This window comes from Scyliorhinus torazame, chromosome 18, assembly GCF_047496885.1.
Source record: "Scyliorhinus torazame isolate Kashiwa2021f chromosome 18, sScyTor2.1, whole genome shotgun sequence".
NCBI classification, from domain to species: domain Eukaryota; kingdom Metazoa; phylum Chordata; class Chondrichthyes; order Carcharhiniformes; family Scyliorhinidae; genus Scyliorhinus; species Scyliorhinus torazame.
The window spans coordinates 35,439,729-35,463,744 of NC_092724.1; the positions used below are offsets into that span (position 1 = coordinate 35,439,729).

The window sequence follows — 24,016 nt, forward strand, 5'->3', positions numbered from 1 at the left end:
TCTCGGTGGGGGGGGCCGCCAACCGGCGCGGCGCGATTCCCGACCCCGCCGAATATCCGGTGATGGAGAATTCAGCAACCGGCGGGGGCGGGATTCACGCCAGCCCCCGGCGATTCTCCGACCCGGCGGGGGGTCGGAGAATCTCGACCCCCATTCTCATAATAATAATAAAAAATTACTGTGAAAAGCCCCTAGTCGCCATATTCCGGCGCCTGTTCGGGGAGGCCGGTATGGGACCTCCATTCTGGGGCCTCTGTGGGGCTGGCAGGGACGTGGTGCGGTTTGCATGGGTGGGACCTCGACGCGGCATCGGAGACCCGGCGCCACGTAAAAGATGCGGCGCCTTGGGTCTCGCGCATGCGCAGTTGGGCAGGTGCCAACGAGCGCATGCGCAGTGGCCTTCCTCCCCCAGGCCGCCCTGCACAAAAATGGCGCAGGGATATAACATTGCCGGCGGAGGAAAGGAGGCCCGCCGATTGGTGGGCCCCGATCGCGGGCCAGACACCATCAGAGGCCCTCCCCGGTGAGGGAGGCCCACCCCCGAGCGTTCCCAACACCAGCGACCAGGGGTGAACGGCGCCGGTGGGACTCTGTCATGTTGGAGAGGCCGCTCGGCCCATCCGGGCTGCAGAATCGGCGGCCTTGCCGATTCCAGCAGCCGGCGACGTGCCAAACGTGCCAGCGCAAATGGCGCTGATTCTCCGCACCTCGGAGAATTGCGCGCCGGCGTTGGGGCACCATGGCACGGTTGCTCCGATTCTCCGGCCCGGCGCAGGGCTCAGAATTTCAATGGATTTTCCGTACTAAAATGCAATATTTTAATCCCTTACAGCTCAATAATCTGTTTGGCAATAGCAATGTCAAGTCAAAATTCAGAAGTTGTCAATCTGTGTCTTTCAGGTAAGAAATTAACATTATTCTGGACAGTCCAAGTTAAACTGAATCCACACCTGAATTTATATGTTGATGTTCCAGGACCAGGATTTATTTCAGAAAGCCAGAATAAAATTTTACAAGTGGTAGAAAATGATTTTCTCAATGTCATAGTCTGGTGAGGTAATTTCCAAACTGCATTCTTGCAAACACCACAAAACCAATCTTCCACCATTTCAGAGAGCTGATTCCATGATCTACCTCACAAAGCGGAAGTCACTTCAAAACTCTGACTGTGAAATATGTCCACACTGTTGACTCTGACAGAATGATTTTGCCTCAGCTGTAGAATAATGTAGCCATAGATGAACAGGAGAGACTATAGGAAGTCTTCCTTCACATCTTGAAATAATAGGGCAGAGAAACCAGTTTTCAGTTTGAAAGACCCATGCCAATGCACTTGTTAATTGTTACTTGATCTGAGACAAAAAATGAGATTAGAAACTATGGGTAGAATTTTTATGTGTTACCCCACTCTCCACCTTCCCCAAGGAGGATAGGTGTGTGGGAGTGTGGCGGTGCTGCCAAGTTTGGACATAAACTTGCATATTTGCAACTTCTATTGGTATTTAATGAACAATGGGAGATAGTAGACAGCCTGCTTGTCCATAAGCCAATTAGGCTGCTCTAAGCATCCAAATAATAGACAATTAAAGGCTTCTTCCTCCAACAATAGCATTTTACCTGTGGTACGAGGGGCCCAGGTCACTTGGCGAGGCAACTTCCAAAAACTTAGCAGCACGGATGTCAATCACAGAGTGAGAGGTGTGGCTCCGAATCAGGTACCCTCTGCCCAATGAAAACTTTCCTGAATACTCTGACCCCACTAGATGAGTGATACAACACCCAGCTGCTAGCCCCCTTGTTGGGTACTGTAAGACCTTTGTCTAAAGGTTAATTTGTCTTTATTCTGGGTAAACCTGACACAACAACTTGGTTGTACTTTCACCAAGATACCAAACCTTTATTAAACCATGAACCAATGATAAATACTGACTAAAATACAGGTTAATTCATTACTTTGCGTGCCAAAGTCTGTCTCAGTGGTAATCTGGGGGTGAAATTCTCCCGAAACGGCGCGATGTCCGCCGACTGGCACCCAAAACGGCGCCAATCAGACAGGCATCGCGCCGCCCCAAAGGTGCGGAATGCTCCGCATCTTTGGGGGCCGAGCCCCAACATTGAGGGGCTAGGCTGACGCCGGAGGAATTTCCGCCCCGCCAGCTGGCGGAAACGGCCTTTGTTGCCCCGCCAGCTGGCGCGGAAATGACATCCCCGGCCGCTGACAGTTTCCCACGCATGCGCAGTGGAGGGAGTCTCTTCCGCCTCTGCCATGGTGGAGACCGTGGCGGAGGTGGAAGGGAAAGAGTGCCCCCACGGCACAGGCCCCCCCCGTGGATCGGTGGGCCCTGATTGCGGGCCAGGCCACCGTGGGGGCACCCCCCGGGGCCAGATCGCCCCGCGCCCCCCACAGGACCCCGGAGCCCACCCACGCCGCCTTGTCCCGCCGTTCAAAAGGTGGATTAATCCACGCCGGCGAGACAGGCAATTTATCGGCGGGACTTCGGCCCATCCGGGCCGGAGAATCGAGCGGGGGGGCCCGCCAATCGGCGCGGCGCGATTCCCGCCCCCGCTGAATATCCGGTGCCGGAGACTTCGGCAACCGGCGGGGGCGGGATTCACACCAGCCCCCGGCGATTCTCCGAACCGGCGGGGGGTCGGAGAATGACGAGCTGATAACAAAATCCTCTGTGCATGTCATTTGATCAACTCGTAAAATTGTTCCAACTGAAGCCCCGATGCTTCTGGGGGATATTATTTTGGACCATAGAATCCCCACAGTGCAGAGGGAGGCCCATCGAGTAGGCACCGAGCTTCTGAAAGAAAAGTGTACCTAAGGCCAATTCCTCGCCAAATCCCCATAGCCCTACCTAATCTTTGGGGGAAATTTAGCATGACCAAGCCACTTTATCTGCACAATCTTTGACTGTGGGAGGAAACAGGACCACCTGGGGGAAACCCACGCAGACACCACTGGAGAATGTTCAAACTCCACACAGTCACTAAGTTAATAATCAAACCCGGGTCCCTGGCGCTGTGAGGCTGCAATGCTAACCACTGTACCATTATGCTGCCTGTACCCTTTTTTATCATGTCCTCACCATTTTGCAAAGCTTTGCTGATAATATCAAAGCTTTGACTTGACTAAATTGACCATCATGCTTTGCAGTTTGAGCCCACAGTGCAGTTCAGCACAGTTATTTATATAACTTCAGTATTCAGATCCTTTATTTCCAACTTACCACAACGGGACAGACTCCACACACTACACCACAACCAGTCGACATTGATTAATAAGGAATTAGTTGCATGATTAAAAAGTGTTTGTACAGTAAAAATGTAAATAATATGTCATTTTACAACTGCCAACCTGGCCCCTGTATTACCCAGGTATAACTTACATTCCCAACTTCATGACTAATCTTGTTTTGTCTGCCCGAGTGGCACTGTTAGGAAAAGGGAGCTGCAGCAGGCAAGGGGCAAAATGAATAATTGAGGGTGAGACCGACCCAACTTTTAAGCTAACATGTAGGCACCCGTTTCTCTTCACTTGGGAAAATTTGTTCATAGCAACCTTCTGTCCACTTGTGGCAGCATCGAGTGGAGAATATCCAATACCCCGGCATTGTGTTCTTGAATAATGCTCATGCCACTGAATAACCTCGATCTTATCCACATGTACGGTCACCAAAACGTACAGAAGTGTGAAAAACCCTCACTGCCTTTTCAAACACCAAGTAATGTACCATCATTCTGAAAATAATGATCACATAAATGACTTCAGAGATCGACCGTGTAAACAAATTCTAAGCTTAGTTTTCTCAGGTTGAAAACTATTGGCCCGAAATTTACAGGGTTTCCGCTAGCGCCTAGCTATCATTGTCAATACAGTGCATGTCATCCGAAATTTGCACCTTGTGATCCACTGCTCTGCCAGTTCAGGAAAACAAAGCTTCGATGAGGATCCACCAACACCAGACCCACCACCCCCTCACCCCCAACACAAACTCATTCCCACCCCAACCCTAATCCACCCAGTGCCAGCAATCACTGAAATCATTTGATTTGCCGAAATTTCCCATTTTCCACTCTGACATTACTGTGAGACATCCCCAGAAAGATAAGCCTTGATTCACTGAGGAGTGAATATCAGTACTCGATATGCCTAACTTAAATCCATGTGAATGTCATAATCTATATTTTGCTCTCAGCAATGTATTTTGAGAGTGATTTGAGTGTACATGCTATTCCCTTCCTGCTTGGCTGCCTATGACAATTCTTGAATGAAACTGGTTGTTGGCATACCGGGGAGTGATACTGTTGCAGCCTGGCACTGGCAATCCCCATTCAGCAAAGTTACAATAATTTTCACATTGAAAGGGTAGAATTTCTTGCCACAGAGAAAGTGACATTTCTCAGCGAGGCTTTCTATGGAACACAAAACCCCAGCCATTCAATGATTCCGCATTAAGTTTAAAATTTAAAACAAACTAATCACCTGGTTTGTGTATGTGGCAGACCTGCAAGTGATGGCGGCAGTACGGTCGAAACAATTTGCATTTGGAGTGCTACTGCCCAAGTTGATAAAGTTCTGCTCTACCATGAATTCCAAAACAAGACACAGGGCATCACCACCTTCGGACCATATTCACTGGACAGCAACAGCCTCTTTGTCAATGGTAAGTGTTCATTTTAATTAAATATCGATCTGATTTTACATACATTGTACGTGATGGAATCTTTATTTCAGAGGCCTTCCCGCTCCTGTTGCTCTGCCATCCTACAACACCTCACTCACAAGCAATGCTCCAACATTTCTACCATTTGGCTCACTCTCAACCCTTGGCGACGGATTCTCTGCTACTCTGTTGGCTTCCTTATCCTTGGTCTGTTGTCCCTTACTCACTGGCATTCACTCCTGATCAGGTGATCGCAACTTGCTGTTGTTCTGCTGACTCTAGCCTATTCATTGGTGAAAGCAAATATCTAAATGAACAAAAACAGTTATTGTGTTAAATACTCTTTATAGTTTTGAAAAGTTTAACTTTGAAAATGTGAAGGGAACCAGTGGCCTAGTGGTTAGCACAGCTGCCTCACGGCACTGTGGTCCCAGGTTCGATCCCAGCTCTGGGTCACTGTCCATGTGGAGTTTGCACATTCTCCCCGTGTCTGCATGGGTTTCACCCCCACAACCCAAAAATGTGCAGATTAGGTGGATTGGCCACACTAAATTGACCCTTAATTGGAAAAAATAATTGGGTGATCTAAATTTACAAAAAAAATGTTTTTAAATAAAACTTTGAAAATGTGCAATATCATATTCAAGCCATCACATGTATCTGATATTAATCTAATCTATATCTGACACATGTAATTAATTGCCATTTTAACTGTAGGTAATTTAACCCTCTTAAATTATACTTTTCATTTTTGATTTTTCAGGTTACCATGAATCAATTATTTTAACCAGTAAGTATGATAACTATCTCTGTTCTGTTACTACTGTTGTTTAGTACCTCTACAAAGGTTCCTTTGAACTAGTTTCACAGGTAATCTTACAACAACTTGACCTGAGACAATAAACATATGGTGCAAGCTTTCTCTGTGCCAAACTGAAATTATAAGCTCATTCTCTCGTGTTCAGTTTAGGACCGCGCTAGAACTAATACACAGATAAACATTCATTTTTTTTCAGTTGGGAGCACTCTCATCAATGTTTTAGAAACTTGCAGGTTCAAGTCCAACCGCAGGACCAAAGCACGGCAATCTAAATTGACACACCAGTGAAGGCCGCACTCATCACTGACTCTGAAGTTACTGAAGTTAAATGTTCCACACACAATTTTGAAAAAGAGGAGGGAGTTATCTCTCCAGCAACATCAGAAAAAACAGTTTATTTGGCCATGATCGCACTGCTGTATTTGAGCTTCCAAACAATCCAAAAGTGACTATACTTTGTTGGTTAAAATGTGTTGAGGGACATCTCATGTTCGTGAAAGGAGCTACATCATGCAACTGTCCACTAGGGGCTGGTTTAGCACAGGGGTAAAACGCTGGCTTTGAAAGCAGACCAAGGCAGGCCAGCAGCACGGTTCAATTCCCGTACCAGCCTCCCTGAGCAGGCTCCGGAATTTGGCGACTAGGGGCTTTTCACTGTAACTTCATTTGGAGCCTACTTGTGACAATAAGCGATTTTCATTTTCATTCACTAATATTGTCCAATGATTCTCAGTTGACTGATCTGCTCGTGCGAAATCAATGTTGTTATTAGCCCTCGGTAATAAAATGCAATCATAGCATCAATTTATGTAGAAAAATAATTACACACACAACTGTCATTTTGATCATATTCTTCAGATTCACAATGACATGGGCAAGAAGAGATTGATTATGGAATGATGCTGTAAGATACTTATGTATGAATGTTTAACATCGGCAGCACGGTGGCGCAGCGGTTAGCACTTCTGCCTCACAGTGCTGAGGACCCGGGTTCGATCCCGGCCCCGGGTCACTGTCGTGTGGAGTTTGCACGTTCTCTCCATGTTTGTGTGTGTCTCACCCACACAACATAAAGATGTACAGGGTAGGCAAATTGGCCATGCTAAATTGCCACTTACTTGGAATAAAAAAGATTTGGGTACATTTAAATTTATAACAGAAAATGAATGTTTAACATCTACATCTGAAACTTCTTTTTGTTATTTTAGGGGCAATGGTAAGTCATTCAAAACAAATGTGTTTTAATATTTCTGCTGAAATCCTTAACAGTGAGAATTCAGGGGCGGAATTCTCCGGAAACGGCGCGATGTCCGCCAACTGGCGCCCAAAACGGCGCCAATCAGACGGGCATCGCGCCGCCCCAAAGGTGCGGAATGCTCCACATCTTTGGGGGCCGAGCCCCAACATTGAGGGGCTAGGCCGACGCCGGAGGAATTTCCGCCCCGCCAGCTGGCGGAAACGGCCTTTGTTGCCCCGCCAGCTGGCGCGGAAATGACATCTCCGGGCGGCGCATGCGCGGGAGCGTCAGCGGCCGCTGACAGTTTCCCACGCATGCGCAGTGGAGGGAGTCTCTTCCACCTCCGCCATGGTGGAGACCGTGGCGGAGGCGGAAGGGAAAGAGTGCCCCCAGGGCACAGGCCCGCCCGCGGATCGGTGGGCCCCGATCGCGGGCCAGGCCACCGTGAGGGCACCCCCCGGGGTCAGATCGCGCCGCGCCCCCCCCCAGGACCCCGGAGCCCGCCCACACCGCCTTGTCCCGCCGGTAAGGTAGGTGATTTAATTTATGCCGGCGGGACAGGCAATTTATCGGCGGGACTTCGGCCCATCCGGGCCGGAGAATCGAGCGGGGGGGCCCGCCAACCGGCGCTGCGCGGTTCCCACCCCCGCCGAATATCCGGTGCCGGAGACTTCGGCAACCGGCGGGGGCGGGATTCACGCCAGCCCCCGTCGATTCTCCGACCCGGCGGGGGGTCGGAGAATGTCACCCCAGATAACTACTGTGTAATCAGAGCGAAGATAGAAAATGGTGTCCATGGTACATTTTGCCAAATGCCACCTTGGCGCAAGGGGGCAGATGCTGAGATCAATTAATGTGCAATTCATATAGCTTATTGTCTCCCTCAATAACAATACACACCCATTTTAATAATAGCAGCAGAAACACTGACAACAAAAACACAGACCTCCCTGGCAGAACAGACCTCTACATCAACTCCTGCCTCTACAAGGACAATTGCACCAACAACTACATTGAGCTCGACAAAAGCGGTGACAACTAAAGAAAACACAATTGCAACATCACCCACTTCAACAAGTGGTGAGTACGAGTGCTCTCTTCTCATTAACATCACTCCAATTCCTTTCAATCTACTGCAACTTCAAAAAAGCATAAAATAATATCTGGGGCGAAATTCTCCGGAAACGGCGCGATGTCCGCCGACTGGCGCCCAAAACAGCGCAAATCAGACGGGCATCGCACCGCCCCAAAGGTGTGGAATCCGCCACATCTTTGGGGGCCGAGCCGCAACCTTGAAGGGCTAGGTTGGCGTCGGACGAATTTCCGCCCCGCCAGCTAGCGGGAAAGGCCTTTGGTGCCCCGCCAGCTGGCGCGGAAATGACATCTCCGGGCGGCGCATGCGCGGGAGCGTCAGCGGCCGCTGACGGCATTCCCGCGCATGCGCATTGGAGGGAGTCTCTTCTGCCTCCGCCATGGTGGAGACCGTGGCGGAGGCGGAAGGGAAAGAGTTCCCCCACGGCACAGGCCCACCCGCGGATCAGTGGGCCCCGATCGCGGGCCAGGCCATTGTGGGGGCACCCCCGGGGCCAGATCGCCCCGCGCCCCCCCCCAGGACCCCGGAGCCCGCCAGCGCCGCCTTGTCCCGCCGGTAAGGTAGGTGGTTTAATTTACGCCGGCGGGACAGGCATTTTAGTGGTGGGACTTCGGCCCATTCAGGCCGGAGAATCGAGCGGGGGGGCCCGCCAACCGGCGCGCCGCAATTCCCGCCCCCGCCGAATATCCGGTGCCGGAGACTTCGGCAACCGGCGGGGGCGGGATTCACGCCAGCCCACGGCAATTCTCCGACCCGGCGGGGGGTCTGAGAATCTCGCCCCTGATGATTATTGCTTTGCAATATGATTATGCTCTGTTACTGAGTAGGTTGCATTATAGAACATACAGTGCTGAAGGAGGCCATTCGGTCTGCACCGACCCACTTAAGCCCTCACTTCCACCCTATCCCCGTAACCCAATAACCCCTCCTAACCGTTTTGGTCACTAAGGGTAATTTATCATGGCCAATCCACCTAACTTGCATGTCTTTGGACTTTGGGAGGAAACCATAATTATAATCTTTATTAGTGTCACAAGTAGGCTTACATTAACACTGCAATGAAGTTACTGTGAAAATCCCCTGGTCGTAACACTCCGGCGCCTGTTCGGGTACACAGAGGGAGAATTGAGAATGTCCTGTTAACCTAACAAGCACGTCTTTCGGGACTTGTGGGAGGAAACCGGAGCACCTGGAGGAAACCCACGCAGACACGGGGAGAACGTGCAGACTCCGCACAGACAGTGACCCAGCCTGGAATCGAACCTGGGACCCTGGCGCTGTGAAGCCACAGTGCTAGCCACTTGTGCTACTGTGCTGCCCAAATTAGTTCTGAGAAGACGAGTTTTGTGCTAAATGTGTGGGTGGTGTTCCATATTTTTTATATACTTCATTAAGTCAAACATTATTTTAATAACAGCAGCATCAAATACTTTGACTGCAAACATAGTCATCCACAGCAGCACCAACCCCCACATTAGCTTCTGTCTCAAGAAGCACACTAGCGCTACAGTGAGCTCCATCAATCACACCATCACTCCCTTCAACTTTGCAGAGTTGAATAATGTGCAGATGATGCGTGTGATTACTGAGGGCGGCATGGTTTCACAGTGGATAGCACTGTTGCTTCACAGCACCAGGTCATGGGTTTGATTCCTGCTTGGGTCAGTGTCTGTACGGAGCCTGCACGTTCTCCCCGTGTCTGCGTAGGTTTCCTCCGGGTGCTCCGGTTTCTTCCCACAAGTCCCGAAAGACGTGCTTGTTAGGTTAACAGGACATTCTTAGTTCTCCCTCTATGTACCCGAACAGGCGCCGGAGTGTTACGACCAGGGGATTTTCACAGTAACTTCATTGCAGTGTTAATGTAAGCCTACTTGTGACACTAATAAAGATTATAATTATGATGTTGCATCATGGCTATGATCCATTATTGAGTATGTTGCATTATTCATGAGTCTAAGAAGTCTTTTGTGTTATAAAGTTGTATGTTTTTCCATGTTACCATGCTGGGATGTTGTCCCATGTTTTTTGCAGGTCTCATTAAGTCTATCACCTATGTCACTAACAATACAAGATTTGACTGCAAATACACATACTGGAAAAGTAACAAAAGTTTACAGTAATATTTTGGCTATAACGATGAATGGAAGAATTAAGCGCAAATAACTATTGGTGCTTCACTGATATTGTAATATGGCTATGTTGTATAACTTAGTAAGTTTCATTAGAGAGGAGTGTGAACAAAATGTAGAACATAATATTAATTTTAAGTGATTAATGTATTGTTCAAACCTTTGTTGATCACCAACAACTACAGCGACCACGATTGTAGCGTCAACAACTGAAGCAACGACAACCACAACACTCCCTGCAATAAGTGGTGAGTACACAAGTGTACACACTGATTCCTTTACAGTTGTTGCAAGTTTAGAAAGTTGTAATTGAAAATTGGGAAAAGATTATCAGGTGCCATCTAACGGAAAGGTTTCTAAGTGTCATTCATGACGGGTTTTGCTGGGAGTTTCAGCCAGTTCTGACAGTGAGTTCCCCACCGCTATCTAACCGCATTTAGACACATTTTTCGGTCCTGTGGTGTTTTTCCCAATGAAGCGCACACTTCAAATTTTTTGAATCACTGGGGAGCTGAACTCATTTGCCAGACTGGCGCCTCAGAGATCGGACCACCATTTTGAAAGGGTGCCCCGATCTCTAAGTGGGCTTGTGGGTTCACCCCCACCCACGGGCAATGTCACCACCCCCCCCCTTCCCCCTCCCCACACACACACACCTGGGAATTACTCCACGCCCCCCCCCCCCCAAGTGAGGACACCCAGCTCTGGGATCGCTAAGCCCCCCCCCTCTTTCCAGTCCTTCCCTCGCCCCTTTTGGCTGCGCACCCCCCACCCCAGGACCCCCACCCTTCCTCAAACCAACCATCCAGAGGCCCCTTCGTACCCGCCTTGCAGCCCCCACCCTTCAATCCTCCCCTCCACTCTCCTTACATGTGAATGGCCACCCTTGGAAATGCCACCCTGGTACCCACCACGCTGGCAGTGTTCCTGGCAGCTTTGCAGTGCCACCTGGGCATCTTGGTAGTTTCAGGGTGGCAGTGCCAAGGTTTCCACATTCAAGAGGGAGGGCTAGGTGGCCACCCTGCTCTGTCCCGGACCATCCAGGGGCCTCGGATGGTCCGGGAGACCCCCCAGGTGCCATTCCACCTGGTTTCTGTACTGAACGGTGCCCAGCTGGGACTCGGTGGCAAGACCGCTAGATCCCAGGAGCCTGATAGATCTTGGGTCAACACATCCTGCCCATTGTGGGCAGGATCCTGACCATGATGCCTTGCGAGACCTGGGAGGATCTCCCAAGACATTCTGGCTGTCAGGAAGCCCGTGGGAGGCCTCTCCCGACATATACCGGCCACGTTGCACTCCCATTCGGGTGTAACTTGGCTGCATGCTGCAGCCCACAAATGTACGTGGAAGAACAATGTGCACATACTTTGTGCATTGCAACATCTAAAAATGTGCAGGTTAGGTGGATTGGCCATGGTAGTGTCCTTTCGTGACAAGGGATGTGCAGCTTAGGTTATGGGGTTACAGGAATAGGAGGGATGTAAGTATGGGTAGAGTCAGTGCAGACTCGATTTGAAAGGTCAGTGCAGACTCGATGGGCCGAATGGCCTCCTACTGCACTGTAGGGATTCGATGATTCCATGGCTGAGTTACATTGTTTCTGTTTCACTATGTATGAATCTCAATAAACTATCAAGAGTAACTTTTGAGTAATAATCTGTCTTGTTTATCACAATAACGACATTACATTTTTAATAATAGCGATTGAAACAACTGCAAATACACAGACTCCAACTGCAGCCCCTGCTTCTACATCAGCTCCTACCTTAACAAGTACAGTTGCAGCAATGCCTACAGCGACTTCAACCAATGCATCGACAACTGAAGCAACATCATCTCTCCCTTCAACTAGTGGTGAGTAAGCGAGTGCTCGCTGATCAGTTGTATCATTCTAATTCCTTCAATTCTATCGTACATTTCGGACTATATGAAAGAAAATAGCAAAAGATAGGTTGATGTTGATTATGCAGATTTGAATAATGTGCTTTTGGTGTGTTATTACTGATGATGCACCATGGTTTTGTTACTGACTATATTTTATCATCTGTGAGACTAAGAAGATAACTGCATACTGGTGGGAAACCAATTCTTTCACTTCTGCCAAATTCTTTCCGTACTTTGAACCCGTTGGTTGAGCCATGAGAGAATTCAGCCCATTGACTCACCACCCATATTTGGTTCCCTCTGCCCCACCCTGGAAATTAGCTAAAGTTACCACATGGCATGGGCAAGCCCCCACTCATGTAAAATATCAGTGGCAGCAATATGAGACCCTTTCGTGGACATAAACCTGGGAGGACCTGTAAAGGTTAGGTCAGTGCAGATAGGATGTCAACCCATTGTATTTTACATGATCCTCCTCTTCAACGCTACTGGCGGAGAGCATAAACTCCAAGTTTTTAATGCAGTAGGGTGCCAGTATTATTTATGAACAACTTCTTTGGTCCTGAAAGAATAAATTTACACAATTTGGAACCGCATTCCCTCAGAAGAAAATAGATGTCCCATATATTTAAAAAATTGAAGATAAAGTTGTATATGCTTTTCTGCTTTGTCCCTTTGATGTCTCTCAGCCAAGCACTATTCTACTTTCTGTACAATAACTTAATTTTAATATATAGTTCTTGTTTATTACTTCTGCTTTATATTTTATGAGAATTCATCAATCCAAACAGTTAAGCAGATTTCCTGTTGCTTTCCAGCATTGTTCTTATCAGGTGCACCATTCCAAGTCCTTTAAGTCCACTGAAAATGTAACAAAAGATGAGAACCAGGATTCTCCATTCTGGAGTATAAGTGCTCCCGCCAGCGGAGTATCGGGACTGGTCTCCGCTAATGCTGGAAGTGGGGCCCCGGTGCGAGTCTCTCTCCTATAAATATATGCATGGTGGAGAACTCACAGGATTCCGTCAGAATCTCGGTGTCTGGGTGCCATATTGAGCGGGTGGCCTGATACCGAGGTGCAGTGGCAGGCCCCCTCCCACTTCAACATTAATCCAGCACTCCCTCGGGCTGACAAGGAGGGCCATCCTCCCCACAGCATGGGAGTAACCGGCCCCTCGCCCAGCACGTACGCATCAGGGTTATCCAATCCCCTCCCCATCAGACCCGATTCCCCCAAAGACTCCCTCATCCTCTTATCAGACCCCTCCAACGTACCCCTTCTGAGACGCACCAGTCATCCCCATCAGTCACTCCCATCAGACCCCCCCCCCCCCCCCCCATGAGAGACCCCCATCAGGCACCCCAGCCTGAAAACCAAAGAGCAGTCCAAACAACACAGTGGCAAATCATTGCATTTCCACTTACCCTTTCCTAACATCTGCTGCCTCAAACACAAGTCTTTAAAGAAGCAGCTGTTACAAGTATCAGAGGCTTCCTCAAAAGCCAAGTTCACTTGGAAGGGCTTCAAATACCTGACAACCTTTGAAATGAAAATCTTTCATTCAATTTCACACAGCAATTTATTCCACTTGCCAGTGATTGACAGTTTTGTTGGTGCAGTCACAGGTGCTTGGTGGAGTGTTTATTTATCTTTCCTTTCATGCTTGAATGCATCTCCATTACCCTGATTGAATGCTAACCACAATGTTTATAAACTCTCTTGTTATGATTGACAGCTCCTCGCCACATCAAAAGCAGCAAAGTAGTTTCTGCTTTGAAAAAGAGGAAAAACTCCTTTGCTGAATTCAAAACTACTCCCAATCCTCAGGTCTGCTGTTTTTTTTCTAGACAATTTGTATTCCTCTTCCTTGGATCTAATACTCAGGCATGATACCCTGGGCTGATGCATGGTCACTTCTAGCCCCACTTGACCCAGAGTTGCAACACAGGTGAAATTAGATTATATTTAAAATACCCTAGGTCCTTGGTTGAGCCCAATAGACTACAATCATCAGGATTGTAACTTTAACACAAGTAACCTTTTATTATGTATAGTATTATAAGTAAACAAACAGAAAATGTAACTGACTATTACCCCTTTCCCCACCACTCCCCATAACTACCCCCACTCTCTACACACATACACAAACAATAGAGAGTGGAAAGGGATATATCCTGTTATTGCTGCTCTGACAATCATACATTGCACTGGTAGTAATCCTGAGATCATTACTTCTGAAGTCCTACTTTTCAACTTATTTCCGAACTCCCTGCATTCTGCTTTTATGGCTTGAACCCTTTCTTTACCTATGTTGTTTATTCCAATGTGTACCATGACTACTGGCTCTTTACCCTCCCCCTCCTTAATGTATATTACCCTTACAATTGAATCCCCTATAACTATTACATTCCTTTTCACTCCTGTGTGCAGCAGAGCCAAATGTGTTGCAACATATTTGGCTGGTATTGCTTTCCCCTGAGAGGCCATTGCCCCAACAGTATCCAAAGCGGTTTTGCAGAGGATGTATCACAGAAGGTTCTTGCACAGCCTGTCTAATCCTCTTGCTCTGCCTGTTGGGCACCGATTCTCTTTCTGCCTATGGAATATTAGCCTGCAGTGTGACCACCTCTTAAAATGTGCTAACCACGATACTCTCTGCCTTACGAATACTCCAGTGCCCCAGCACCACTTCAGCTCTGAAACACGGGCTTCCAGGAGCTGCAACTGGAGACTCTTCCTGCACACATGCTGGCTCTGGGCACTGGAAATGTTCCCGGCTTCCCACATAAAGCAGGAAGAGCATACCGTGGCCTTAAGCCGTCCTGCCATGACTTGCCCAATTCAATTAAACCTTTTGGAAAATACTTAAAATCAAAGAGTAACAATTATTCTAGGGCCTTTTTTTCCTTGTCCTCGTTACTACAGAATATAGCCCTTACAAACTATAAGTGAGATACGTACCCATCTGTACTCACCCAATCTTCTGCTTCCAGTTTCCCCATGTCACTTTTGAATTCTGACATCACCTCAGGCATTCCAAGCTCCAAGTTAGCACTCTGCTCTCAGTCTCATTATTTCTGACGCCCTTATATCCTCCTGGCTCTGCTCCCATTCTCGCTCTTTTTCACGCTCCTTTATCCTCCCAGCTCCGCTCTCAGTCTCCTGATTTCTCGCGCTCATTTTTTCCGCCACGGCTCCGTTCTCTAACTTCATCTTCCTTTGTTTGCCAAATTACTTTTTTTCACTTCAACTTCATTTAACTTTACTTCCCAATTGCTAACGTTCCTTCAGGAACTACCTTTTAATGAATTTACCGTTTTCCTGTGATGTCACTCCTGACTTGTTTTTCAAACTCAGTCCCCTGCCCCAGTAGAAGTGTCCCTCGCAGATCCAGCTGTATCCGATCCTGGAATTATCATTATGATCTTTTATCATTTTAAAGGCTGATGAAAATCAAAACTATTTTTAATAAGGGGTACGGAAGCATTATTTCTGACGAACCGCTGAGGTCCTGAAAAGATATTTTAAAAAGTGTGGAATTTAATTCCCTTCGCGGAAAATTGATGTTGCAGAGTGTTAAAAAAACTACAAATAATTTTATGTAGCTTTTGTGTTTTGCTCTTTCATTTGTTTCACTCAATCCCTTTTGTGGGACCCAAGATCTATTTCACTTTCTTTACAATCGTTTAAAATTTGTATATTTTTCCTGCTTATTATTTGCTTCTATGATTGGTTGAACAGCTATCCTGGTCGCAGACACTTAGATCCTCAAAAGCGGGGTCCAAATTCAAGCTGGCCACTCACAGAAGAATCTCGACCAAAACGATATTGTCCTTCCTTGGACAGATTTAAATTTTGTGACCTCACTCTACATTGCATCATTTTGTCTTTTAGTGGAACCCCCCATCGTACCTGTAACAGCCAAACCAAATCAAGGGATACAGGCAAAAGAATTTAATGTAACCTTCACTGTGCTCACACTGTCATTCACATCAAGCCTACAAAACCTCAGTTCACTGTTGTACACGGTTGAATCAAGGAACATTCGTGAAAAGGCAAGTATGCTAGCTTTGTCACTTGAGAAGAAAGCATTTTTTTAAATTGCATTTTCATACTAAAATGAAACATTTTAACTTTCTACAGCTCAATAATCTGTATGCCAATAGCAAAGCAAAATCAACATTCTCCAGTTGTCAGTCTGTTTCTTTCAGGTAATAAACTAACTATTTATCTGAAATCTCCAGGTCAAAATGAATCCGCGACGTATGTGCATGTGCCCTGGAGATATTATGTAAAACAACCATATAATTATAATAGTGTTAGAAAATGATTTCCTGGATGTCATTGTTTGATGGGGTGATTTCCAAACTGCGTCGGTGCATTCCAAACATACATAACCTTTGCCAACATAACAGAACTGATCTTACTACCTGCCTCTCAAAACAAAAGCCACCTCAAATTACAGTAAATATGGGACAAGATAGGCTTCCTATATCTTGGATTCTAAGAAATAACTTTACCTCAGTAGTTGAAAAATATACGTGTGGATAGACATGTGGGGCAAAATTTTCCGGTATCGGCGCGGTGTCCGCCGACTGGCGCCAAAAACGGCGCAAATCAGTCCAGCATCGCGCCGCCCCAAAGGTGCGGAATCCTCCGCCCCTTGACTGGCCGAGTCCTAACCTTGAGGGGCTAGGCCCGCGCCGGACTGATTTCCGCCCCGCAAGCTGGCGGAAGTGCCCCGCCAGCTGGCACGGAAATGACATTGCCGGGCAGCGCATGCGCGGGAGCGTTAGCGGCCGCTCACGGCAACCCCGCACATGCGCTGTGGAGGGAGTCTCTTCCGCCTCCGCTATGGTGGAGACCGTGGCGAAGGCGGAAGGAAAAGAGTGCCCCCACGGCACAGGCCCGCCCGCAGATCGGTGGGCCCCGATTGTGGGCCAGGCCACCGTGGGGGCGCCCCCCAGGGCCAGATCGCCCTGCGTCCCCCCCCCCCCAGGACCCCAGAGCCCGCCCGCGCCGCCTTGTCCCGCCGGTAAGAGAGGTGGTTTAATCCACGCCGGCGGGACAGGCATTCTAGCAGTGGGACTTCGGCCCATTCGGGCCGGAGAATCGCGGGGGGAGGCCCGCCAACCGGCGCGCCGCGTATCCTGCCCCCGCCGAATCTCCGGTGCCGGAGAATTCAGCAACCGGCGGGGGGTCGGAGAATCTCGCCCTGGTGTCTATCCACTCTCAATATCCTCCTTTCGATGATTGCAAATACCCTGAAATATTAGGGCAGGCACAACTGTAGAATGGTGAGTTTGACAGAACCAAGCCAATATAATGACTAACATGCTTGCTAATTAGCATCGTGTTCAAGACAACAGAAAAGGATCAGAGGTTAGGGCTGGAATTCTATGCATCCTCCTGTGAGTGGGCTAGCAGTGGGGGGCAAAATATCAGGTGATATATGGCAGCAGCAGATCCACTATTAGTGGGTCTGCTTGCTTGTACTCTAATCAAGGTCCTTAACTGGCCAAGTAAAGGACTCGTAAGAGCCTTTTCTCTCCGCTGCAATTAGTTTACCCGAGGCAAGGTTGCCCAGGACACTCGGTAAACAATGGAGCTACCATCACCGAACCCCCTCCCCAAGCTACTCCCCGCTACCACTGTGTGTTCCACCCCACCGCCCTCAAAATGATCCCCCCCTTCCCCCACTCATTGGGGCCGGCCTGTGTAGCCGCAGTGAAACATTTAGCTGCCTGTGTGGCTCCAAGGCTCCTCTTGATGGAGGCTGCCTGTACTCCCAAATGCAATGACCACTCCTTGGGGTATTGCTGGGAGTGGGGAGCTGCTACCATCTGATTAGCCAATGGCTATCAAAGGGAGACGTTAGCCCCTATAGTGGTTACAGTTCCACCTGAGCCAAAACACGGTGAACAGCGGTAAAATTGGCTTACCAACTTGGTCAAGTGGAGGCGGACTCACCCCTGAACTTTATACTGGTCCTGCAGGGCCACCGCCTCCAGATAAAATTACCTCGTATCAATCACAATAGTGTGCTCCTAAGATATTACAGTAGCATGTACACCGAATATCAAACAAACTGATGCTGTTGAGGAGTGTACTTTTAGATGATTAGAAAATGATGGAGAACACATCCAATCACAATGAGTTATCCAATGTGGCTAAGAGGTGGACGGGTAAATTGAAAGGCTTCAGCAATTTTCTGTTGACCTGGGTCAGGCCCTAAGTGCAGCACATCCACTGAACCAGCGTTGAATTCTGGACCAAATCGACTGCCATCGAATAATGCTCAGCCCTCTCAATGTGCACCGTCACCAAAATATACAGAACTGTGAAAAGACTCCTCACTTCTTTTCAAATACCACGTAATGTACCATCATTCAAGATTATTTAGATGAATTCAGAAATCTATTCGGCAAACAATTAATACAGCAATGTAACTTTCTTGAAAGATCTTTGCCTGGAATGTCCAGATTTTTTGACAGCAACCAGTCAGCTTCCACCATCATTACCACTTTGAATCTGAGCACAACTTCAGGATTCAATGCAAGCACAGATTAATCTGGAAAGTGCTTCCCCAGAACAGGGCTAGATCAGGCTGAGCCATGTGTTCACAAACACCATGCCCCCCCACCCCCATTCCCACACACGCAGCACCAGCAAATCAATGCAAACTCCCTCTTTCCACTCTTACATTGCGCAACAAACCCCCGCAAAAATTCAGCTTTATTTCAATGAGGTGTAACTGGGTTTTTCATTTCCTGGTTGGCTGTCTTATTCTTGAACGTTAAAGGCTGTTTGGACACCTTGCTGAGATTGACGCTAGCAGTCCGCATTAAGTAGTAGTACAATCAACTGCACGTTGAGAGATTTGTGATTTTGCCACTGAGATCGTGAGATCTCAGTGATGCTTTCTATGAGGTCAGAGGCTCTTGATTCACTGTTCACTGCAAATTTCAGACAACTGAGCGTTATGCTTAATATTTTAAAACAAATTAACCATCTGGGATTTGTATGTGGCAGACCTGCAAGTGATGGCAACAGTACGGTTGAGGCAATCTGCATTTTCAAAAGGAATACAACTGTCCAGCAGGTTGATAAAGTTCTACTCTACCACGAATTCCGAGACAACACACAGGGCATCACCACCTTAGAACCATATTCACTGGACAGCAACAGCCTCTTTGTCAATGGTAAATGCTCATTTTAATTAAAGAGTTGTTTATTTTTACTGTAATCAGTTAAGACTTTATCTCATAGCCATTCTCAATCCTGCTGTTGTATCATCAGCACATTTTTTGCAAACAATGCTCTGTACTCTATAAACACTTGGCTCAGCCTCAACCCATGACAATCTTTCCATCATAAGGTCAGATGTGGGGATGTTCTCCGACGATTCCATAATGTTCAGCACATTTGCAACTCCTCAGATACTGAAAGAGTCCATGTCCAAATGCAGCAAGACCTAGTCAATTTCCAGACTTGGGCTGACAAGTGGCAAGTAACGTTTGCATCACACAAGTGCCAGGCAATGACCATCTGCAACAAGAGAGAATCTAACCATCACCCCATGACATTCAATGGCATTACCATCACTGAATTCCCCACCATCAACATCCTGGGGGTTATCATTGACCAGAAGCTGAAATGATCTCGCCATATAAATATTTGGCTATAAGAGCAGGGTACAGTCTCGGAATCCTGGAGCAAGTACCTAACCTCCTGACTCACCAAAGCCTGTCCTCAATCTCCAAGGCACAAGTAGGGATGGAATATTCTCCCCTTGCCTGGATGACTGCAGCTCCAACTCAAAAAGCTCAACACCATCTAGGACAAAGCACCCCACTTGATTTGCATACCTTCCACAAACATTCATTGACCCCACCATCGACGCACAGTCACTGCAGTGTGTACCATTTACAAGATGCACTGCAGGAACTCACCAAGGCTCTTTATACAGCACCTTCCAAAACTTTGACCACTAACATCTAGTCGGACATGGGCATCAGATACATAGGAATAGCACCACTTAAAAGTTCCCCTACAAGTCACTCACAATCCTGATTTGTAAATGCATCAGTGTTCCTTCAATAACGTTGGGTCAGAATTCTGGAACTTCCTCCCTGACAGCATTGTGGTTGTATCTACACTTCATGGATTGCTGCGGTCAAGAAGGTAACTTACCACTAACGTCTCAAGGACAATTAGAGAGGGGAAATAAATGCTGGCCTAACCAGCGAAGACCAAATCCCTTGAATGATTTTTTTAAAAACCCTGGCCTACTGGTTCTCTGCAACACTCAATCTGTTGGCTTTCTCACTCTGGTCTGTTGCCTCTCACTCGATCACTCGCACTCACTACTGATAGTTGACTCCACCTTGCTGTTGCTCGCTGAACTCTTGCTTATTCATTTGTAACTCGTGAGAGATAACAGACGCACACGTTATTGTAACATCCAGTTTCGCATTTTCAAAAGTTTAATTTCTTACAAGATGTGAAACGTCTTATCCAAGTCATCACATGTTTCTGAGACTGGTTTAATTGATATCAAACTCATGCAATTTAAAAGAGAAGTATTTTAACCAGATTAAGTGACTTTTCCAAATTTTTTTTTCCAGGTTACCATGAATCAGCCGTTTTAACCAGTAAGTATGGTAACTAAAATAAAAGCAAAATATTGCAGATACTGGGAATCTGAATCAAAAACAGAAAATGCTATTAAAAACCCAGCAGGTCTGGCAGCATCTGTGGAGAGAGAGATAGAATTAACATTCTGAGTCCATATGACTGTTCTTCAGAATATGAGAACTATCTCTATTCAATTGCTGTTTAATATCTGTGCAAAAGTACCGGTGAATCAGTTTCACCAGTAATCTTAAAACATTCAGATCTGAGCCAAGAATTGGACTCGGAACGTATCCTCTGTGTGATAGTGAAATTGCAAGCACATTCTTCAGCAATTTGTTTAGGATTCTGCTTGAACTAACACACAAATTAAAACCCCCACTGCTGATAGTATTCTCATCTCTGACTCGAAAGCATGCGGGTTCAAGTTCCACTGCAGACTATAGCGCAATAATCTGTACTGACTCTCCAGTGGAGGGCTGCACTGTTAATGTTGCAGCCTCTCCATTGGAAGTAAAAGATTCCATATGCTATTTTGAAAAAGAATGGGAGGATGTTCCTTAGCCAACACAACAAAACCCCGATTATCTGGTCATGGTCACATTGCTCCATGCGATTATCCTAAGTTATAATAGTGGCAACAGTTCAATTCTTCATTGGCTGTAAAAGTGCTTTGGGATGTCTGACGGCCATGAAAAGTGCTATACAAATACAAGACATGCATTTTGTTTCTTTCTTTTTATTGGACTGAAACTGAATGCTAAAATACCATTGGCTAGAATCAGATTGTTAAAGCATTTAAAATTCAAGAATAGAAATTTCAGTTGCTGTAAGTTCCGGTGGATGGGTAACATGGGAATCAAATATAAAGTCTGGGGCTGGATAAATCATTCAGTCAGCAAAACTTCTGATTGCACTGAGCAAGTAGCTTTTAAACCCAGGTGCCCGTTTATTTACTACAATTGAACCTGTACAATTATACATTCCTTTTTATATTTTTGAATAAATTATCCATTAATGCCAGAAAATTCTACACCTCATCTTACCGATCAATTCCACCTCATTGAAAATTTTATGTAATAAAATGCAATCTATTCTTGGGATAATTATGGAATGATTTTGTGTTGGAAAAAAAAAATCACACAAAACTGTCATATTGATCATATCACCCAAATTATGAAGAGATTTGTCATGGAATGATAATGTCGGATATTAGTGTATAAACACCTACAACAATGGGATTTCAGCTAACTGTATTGAGCAAGAAGAGACTAGAGGGATAAAGGGTTGAGTAGAAAGATGTAAGCAATGAGACGAACGTTGTGGAGTATCAAAACTGCATAGACCATTTGGGACAAATGGCCTGTTTCTGGTCTGTAGATTGTGGTTCAGAAATTAAGCTCAACAGTATCCACATTTTGAGCAGGTAAGGATGCAAAACAGTGAAAGCGGTACGTATTACCGAATATCGTCAAGGTGCATGTGCCAGTGTGTGTCTGGTGAATGACCGCCTGAAGCATGCAGATTCAGTGATATCTGCAAAGCTGATTTGATTACAGTGCTGACATTTTGAAGCTCAATGCTCCCACCAATGTACTTCTTATTTCCCTCAATAACAAGATGCATCCATTTCAATCACATCTGCACAAACATCAACAGCAAATATACAGACCTCCAGGGCGACACTGACCTCTACATCAGCGCCTGCTTCAACAAGTACAATACCACCAATAGCAACAGCAAGTTCCAGTAAAGCATCTACAACTGAAGCAACCGCAAGCGCAACCTCACTCACTCCAACAAGTGGTGAGTACGAATGCTCTCTTGTGAATTGTGCTATTCTGATTCATTTTAAATCTACTGTAACTTCAGAAATACGTTGTGTAACAAAATCTTGAAGTATGTTAGCAACTATTACGCAGTGAGAATAAAATCCAAAGAGACATCTGGTGAATAATATTTGCAACATGGTTATTTGAAATTATTTCTAAGATGATGATTTCTGCAATATGTGTTTGTATGCTCTTGCATGTTTTTTGTAAATCTCATTAAGTCTAACGCCTACTTTAGTGATAGCATCAACAGAAACTTCATCTGCAAAGATACAGACATCCACTGCAGCACCAAACTCCACATCAGCTGCTGCTTCAATGGGAACAATAGTATCAACAATGACAGTGAGCTCTACTGAAACATTGACAATGGAAGTAACAGCAATCACATCACTCACTTCACCCACTGGTGAGTACACAATTATTCTTATCATGCACATAATTCAAAGTCCTTTAAATCTGCTGTGATTTTAGAATCACATACTGGAAACATAACCAAAGATCAGAGGTCGTTGCTGACTACCATTGCAATAAAGTGCAAATGACCAGTTGGTATTGTGCAGTCCTTTCCGATGGAACCAATCCAGAAGTTGCTGTTATAGTGTGAACTTAGGCTAGTTAGCACAGATACAGTGTTTAAAAACTGGTAAACTTGGGGACTGACGTCATGCCAAATTTCAGATCTTGCTGAAATTGGGCCGAGCAGTTTGGGCCATGGGCAGTTTCGGTCAAACTGGGTCAGATGGGGTCAAGGAATGGGGACACTCGACGTGCAGGAATGGACCAGTGCAAGCGCTGGGATGTGGATAACTAGTCAGGTGTCACACCGCTCCAATTTAATGCCTAATTGTCCCAGTAAGTTGGGTTTTTTTTCATTTACTGAATTAAGACTGATGCAGGGCACCTTCTCAAAATGTTCAGTTTTTAGAAAACTCTGGTTTTCAGCCAGACAGATTTGGGAGACGGTAATGAGAGTTAATAATTCTAGAGACAAACAAAACGTTTAAGTTGAACTTTTGTGACGATGAAAATATCATTTTAAAAGTATGAGAGCATCATTCCCTCAGAAGAATATAAATTTTGACTTAAATCAAAATAATTTGATGTAACTTTTGCATTTTGTTCTTTTATTATTCCCATGTGTATGACCCAAGATCTATTTCACTTTCTGTACGGTGGTTTAACTATAGTATCTGTTTCTTGTTTCTTATATCTTGATGTGGTTTCGATGAGGATTCTTTAATCTGATTGGATGAATAGCTTTCCTCTCACAGAGATACTTGAGATACTCTATAGAGAGGTCCACTGACTGTGGAAGAGCAGGAATCTCTGTTGAATCATAGAATCATAGAATTTACAGTGCAGAAGGAGGCCATTCGGTCCATCTAGTCTGCACCGGCCATTTGAAAGAGCACCCTACCTAAGGCCCACCTCCCCCCTATCCCCACACCTCCACCCTATCCCCGTAACCCCGCCAACCTTTTTTGGACACTAAGGGCAATTTAGCATAGATAATCCACCTAACCTGCACATCTTTGGACTCTGGGAGGATACCAGAGCTCCCCAGACATGGCGAGAACGTGCAGACTCCACACAGACAGTGACCCAAGCCGAAAATCGAACCTGGGACCCTGGAGCTGTGCTAACCACTGTGCTACCGTGCTGCCCTTGGACCATGCTGGACTTCAGGGGCGAGATTCCCCGACCCCC

The 24,016-nt window shown here is 46.5% G+C and overlaps 1 protein-coding gene across 1 annotated transcript in view; it reads left to right on the forward strand.

Moving 5' to 3' along the window:
- Window positions 1–24,016, forward strand: part of LOC140395776 (uncharacterized) — a 187,344-nt gene that overhangs the window by 67,194 nt on the left and 96,134 nt on the right. The window contains exons 67-78 of the mRNA XM_072483934.1: window positions 833–900; window positions 4,513–4,673; window positions 5,437–5,463; window positions 7,646–7,810; window positions 10,138–10,200; window positions 11,657–11,809; window positions 15,735–15,895; window positions 15,984–16,051; window positions 18,873–19,042; window positions 20,468–20,494; window positions 22,095–22,280; window positions 22,545–22,715. Of these exons, the coding sequence (XP_072340035.1) occupies window positions 833–900; window positions 4,513–4,673; window positions 5,437–5,463; window positions 7,646–7,810; window positions 10,138–10,200; window positions 11,657–11,809; window positions 15,735–15,895; window positions 15,984–16,051; window positions 18,873–19,042; window positions 20,468–20,494; window positions 22,095–22,280; window positions 22,545–22,715 (1,420 nt within the window). The remainder of the gene's footprint in view (window positions 1–832; window positions 901–4,512; window positions 4,674–5,436; window positions 5,464–7,645; window positions 7,811–10,137; window positions 10,201–11,656; window positions 11,810–15,734; window positions 15,896–15,983; window positions 16,052–18,872; window positions 19,043–20,467; window positions 20,495–22,094; window positions 22,281–22,544; window positions 22,716–24,016) is intronic.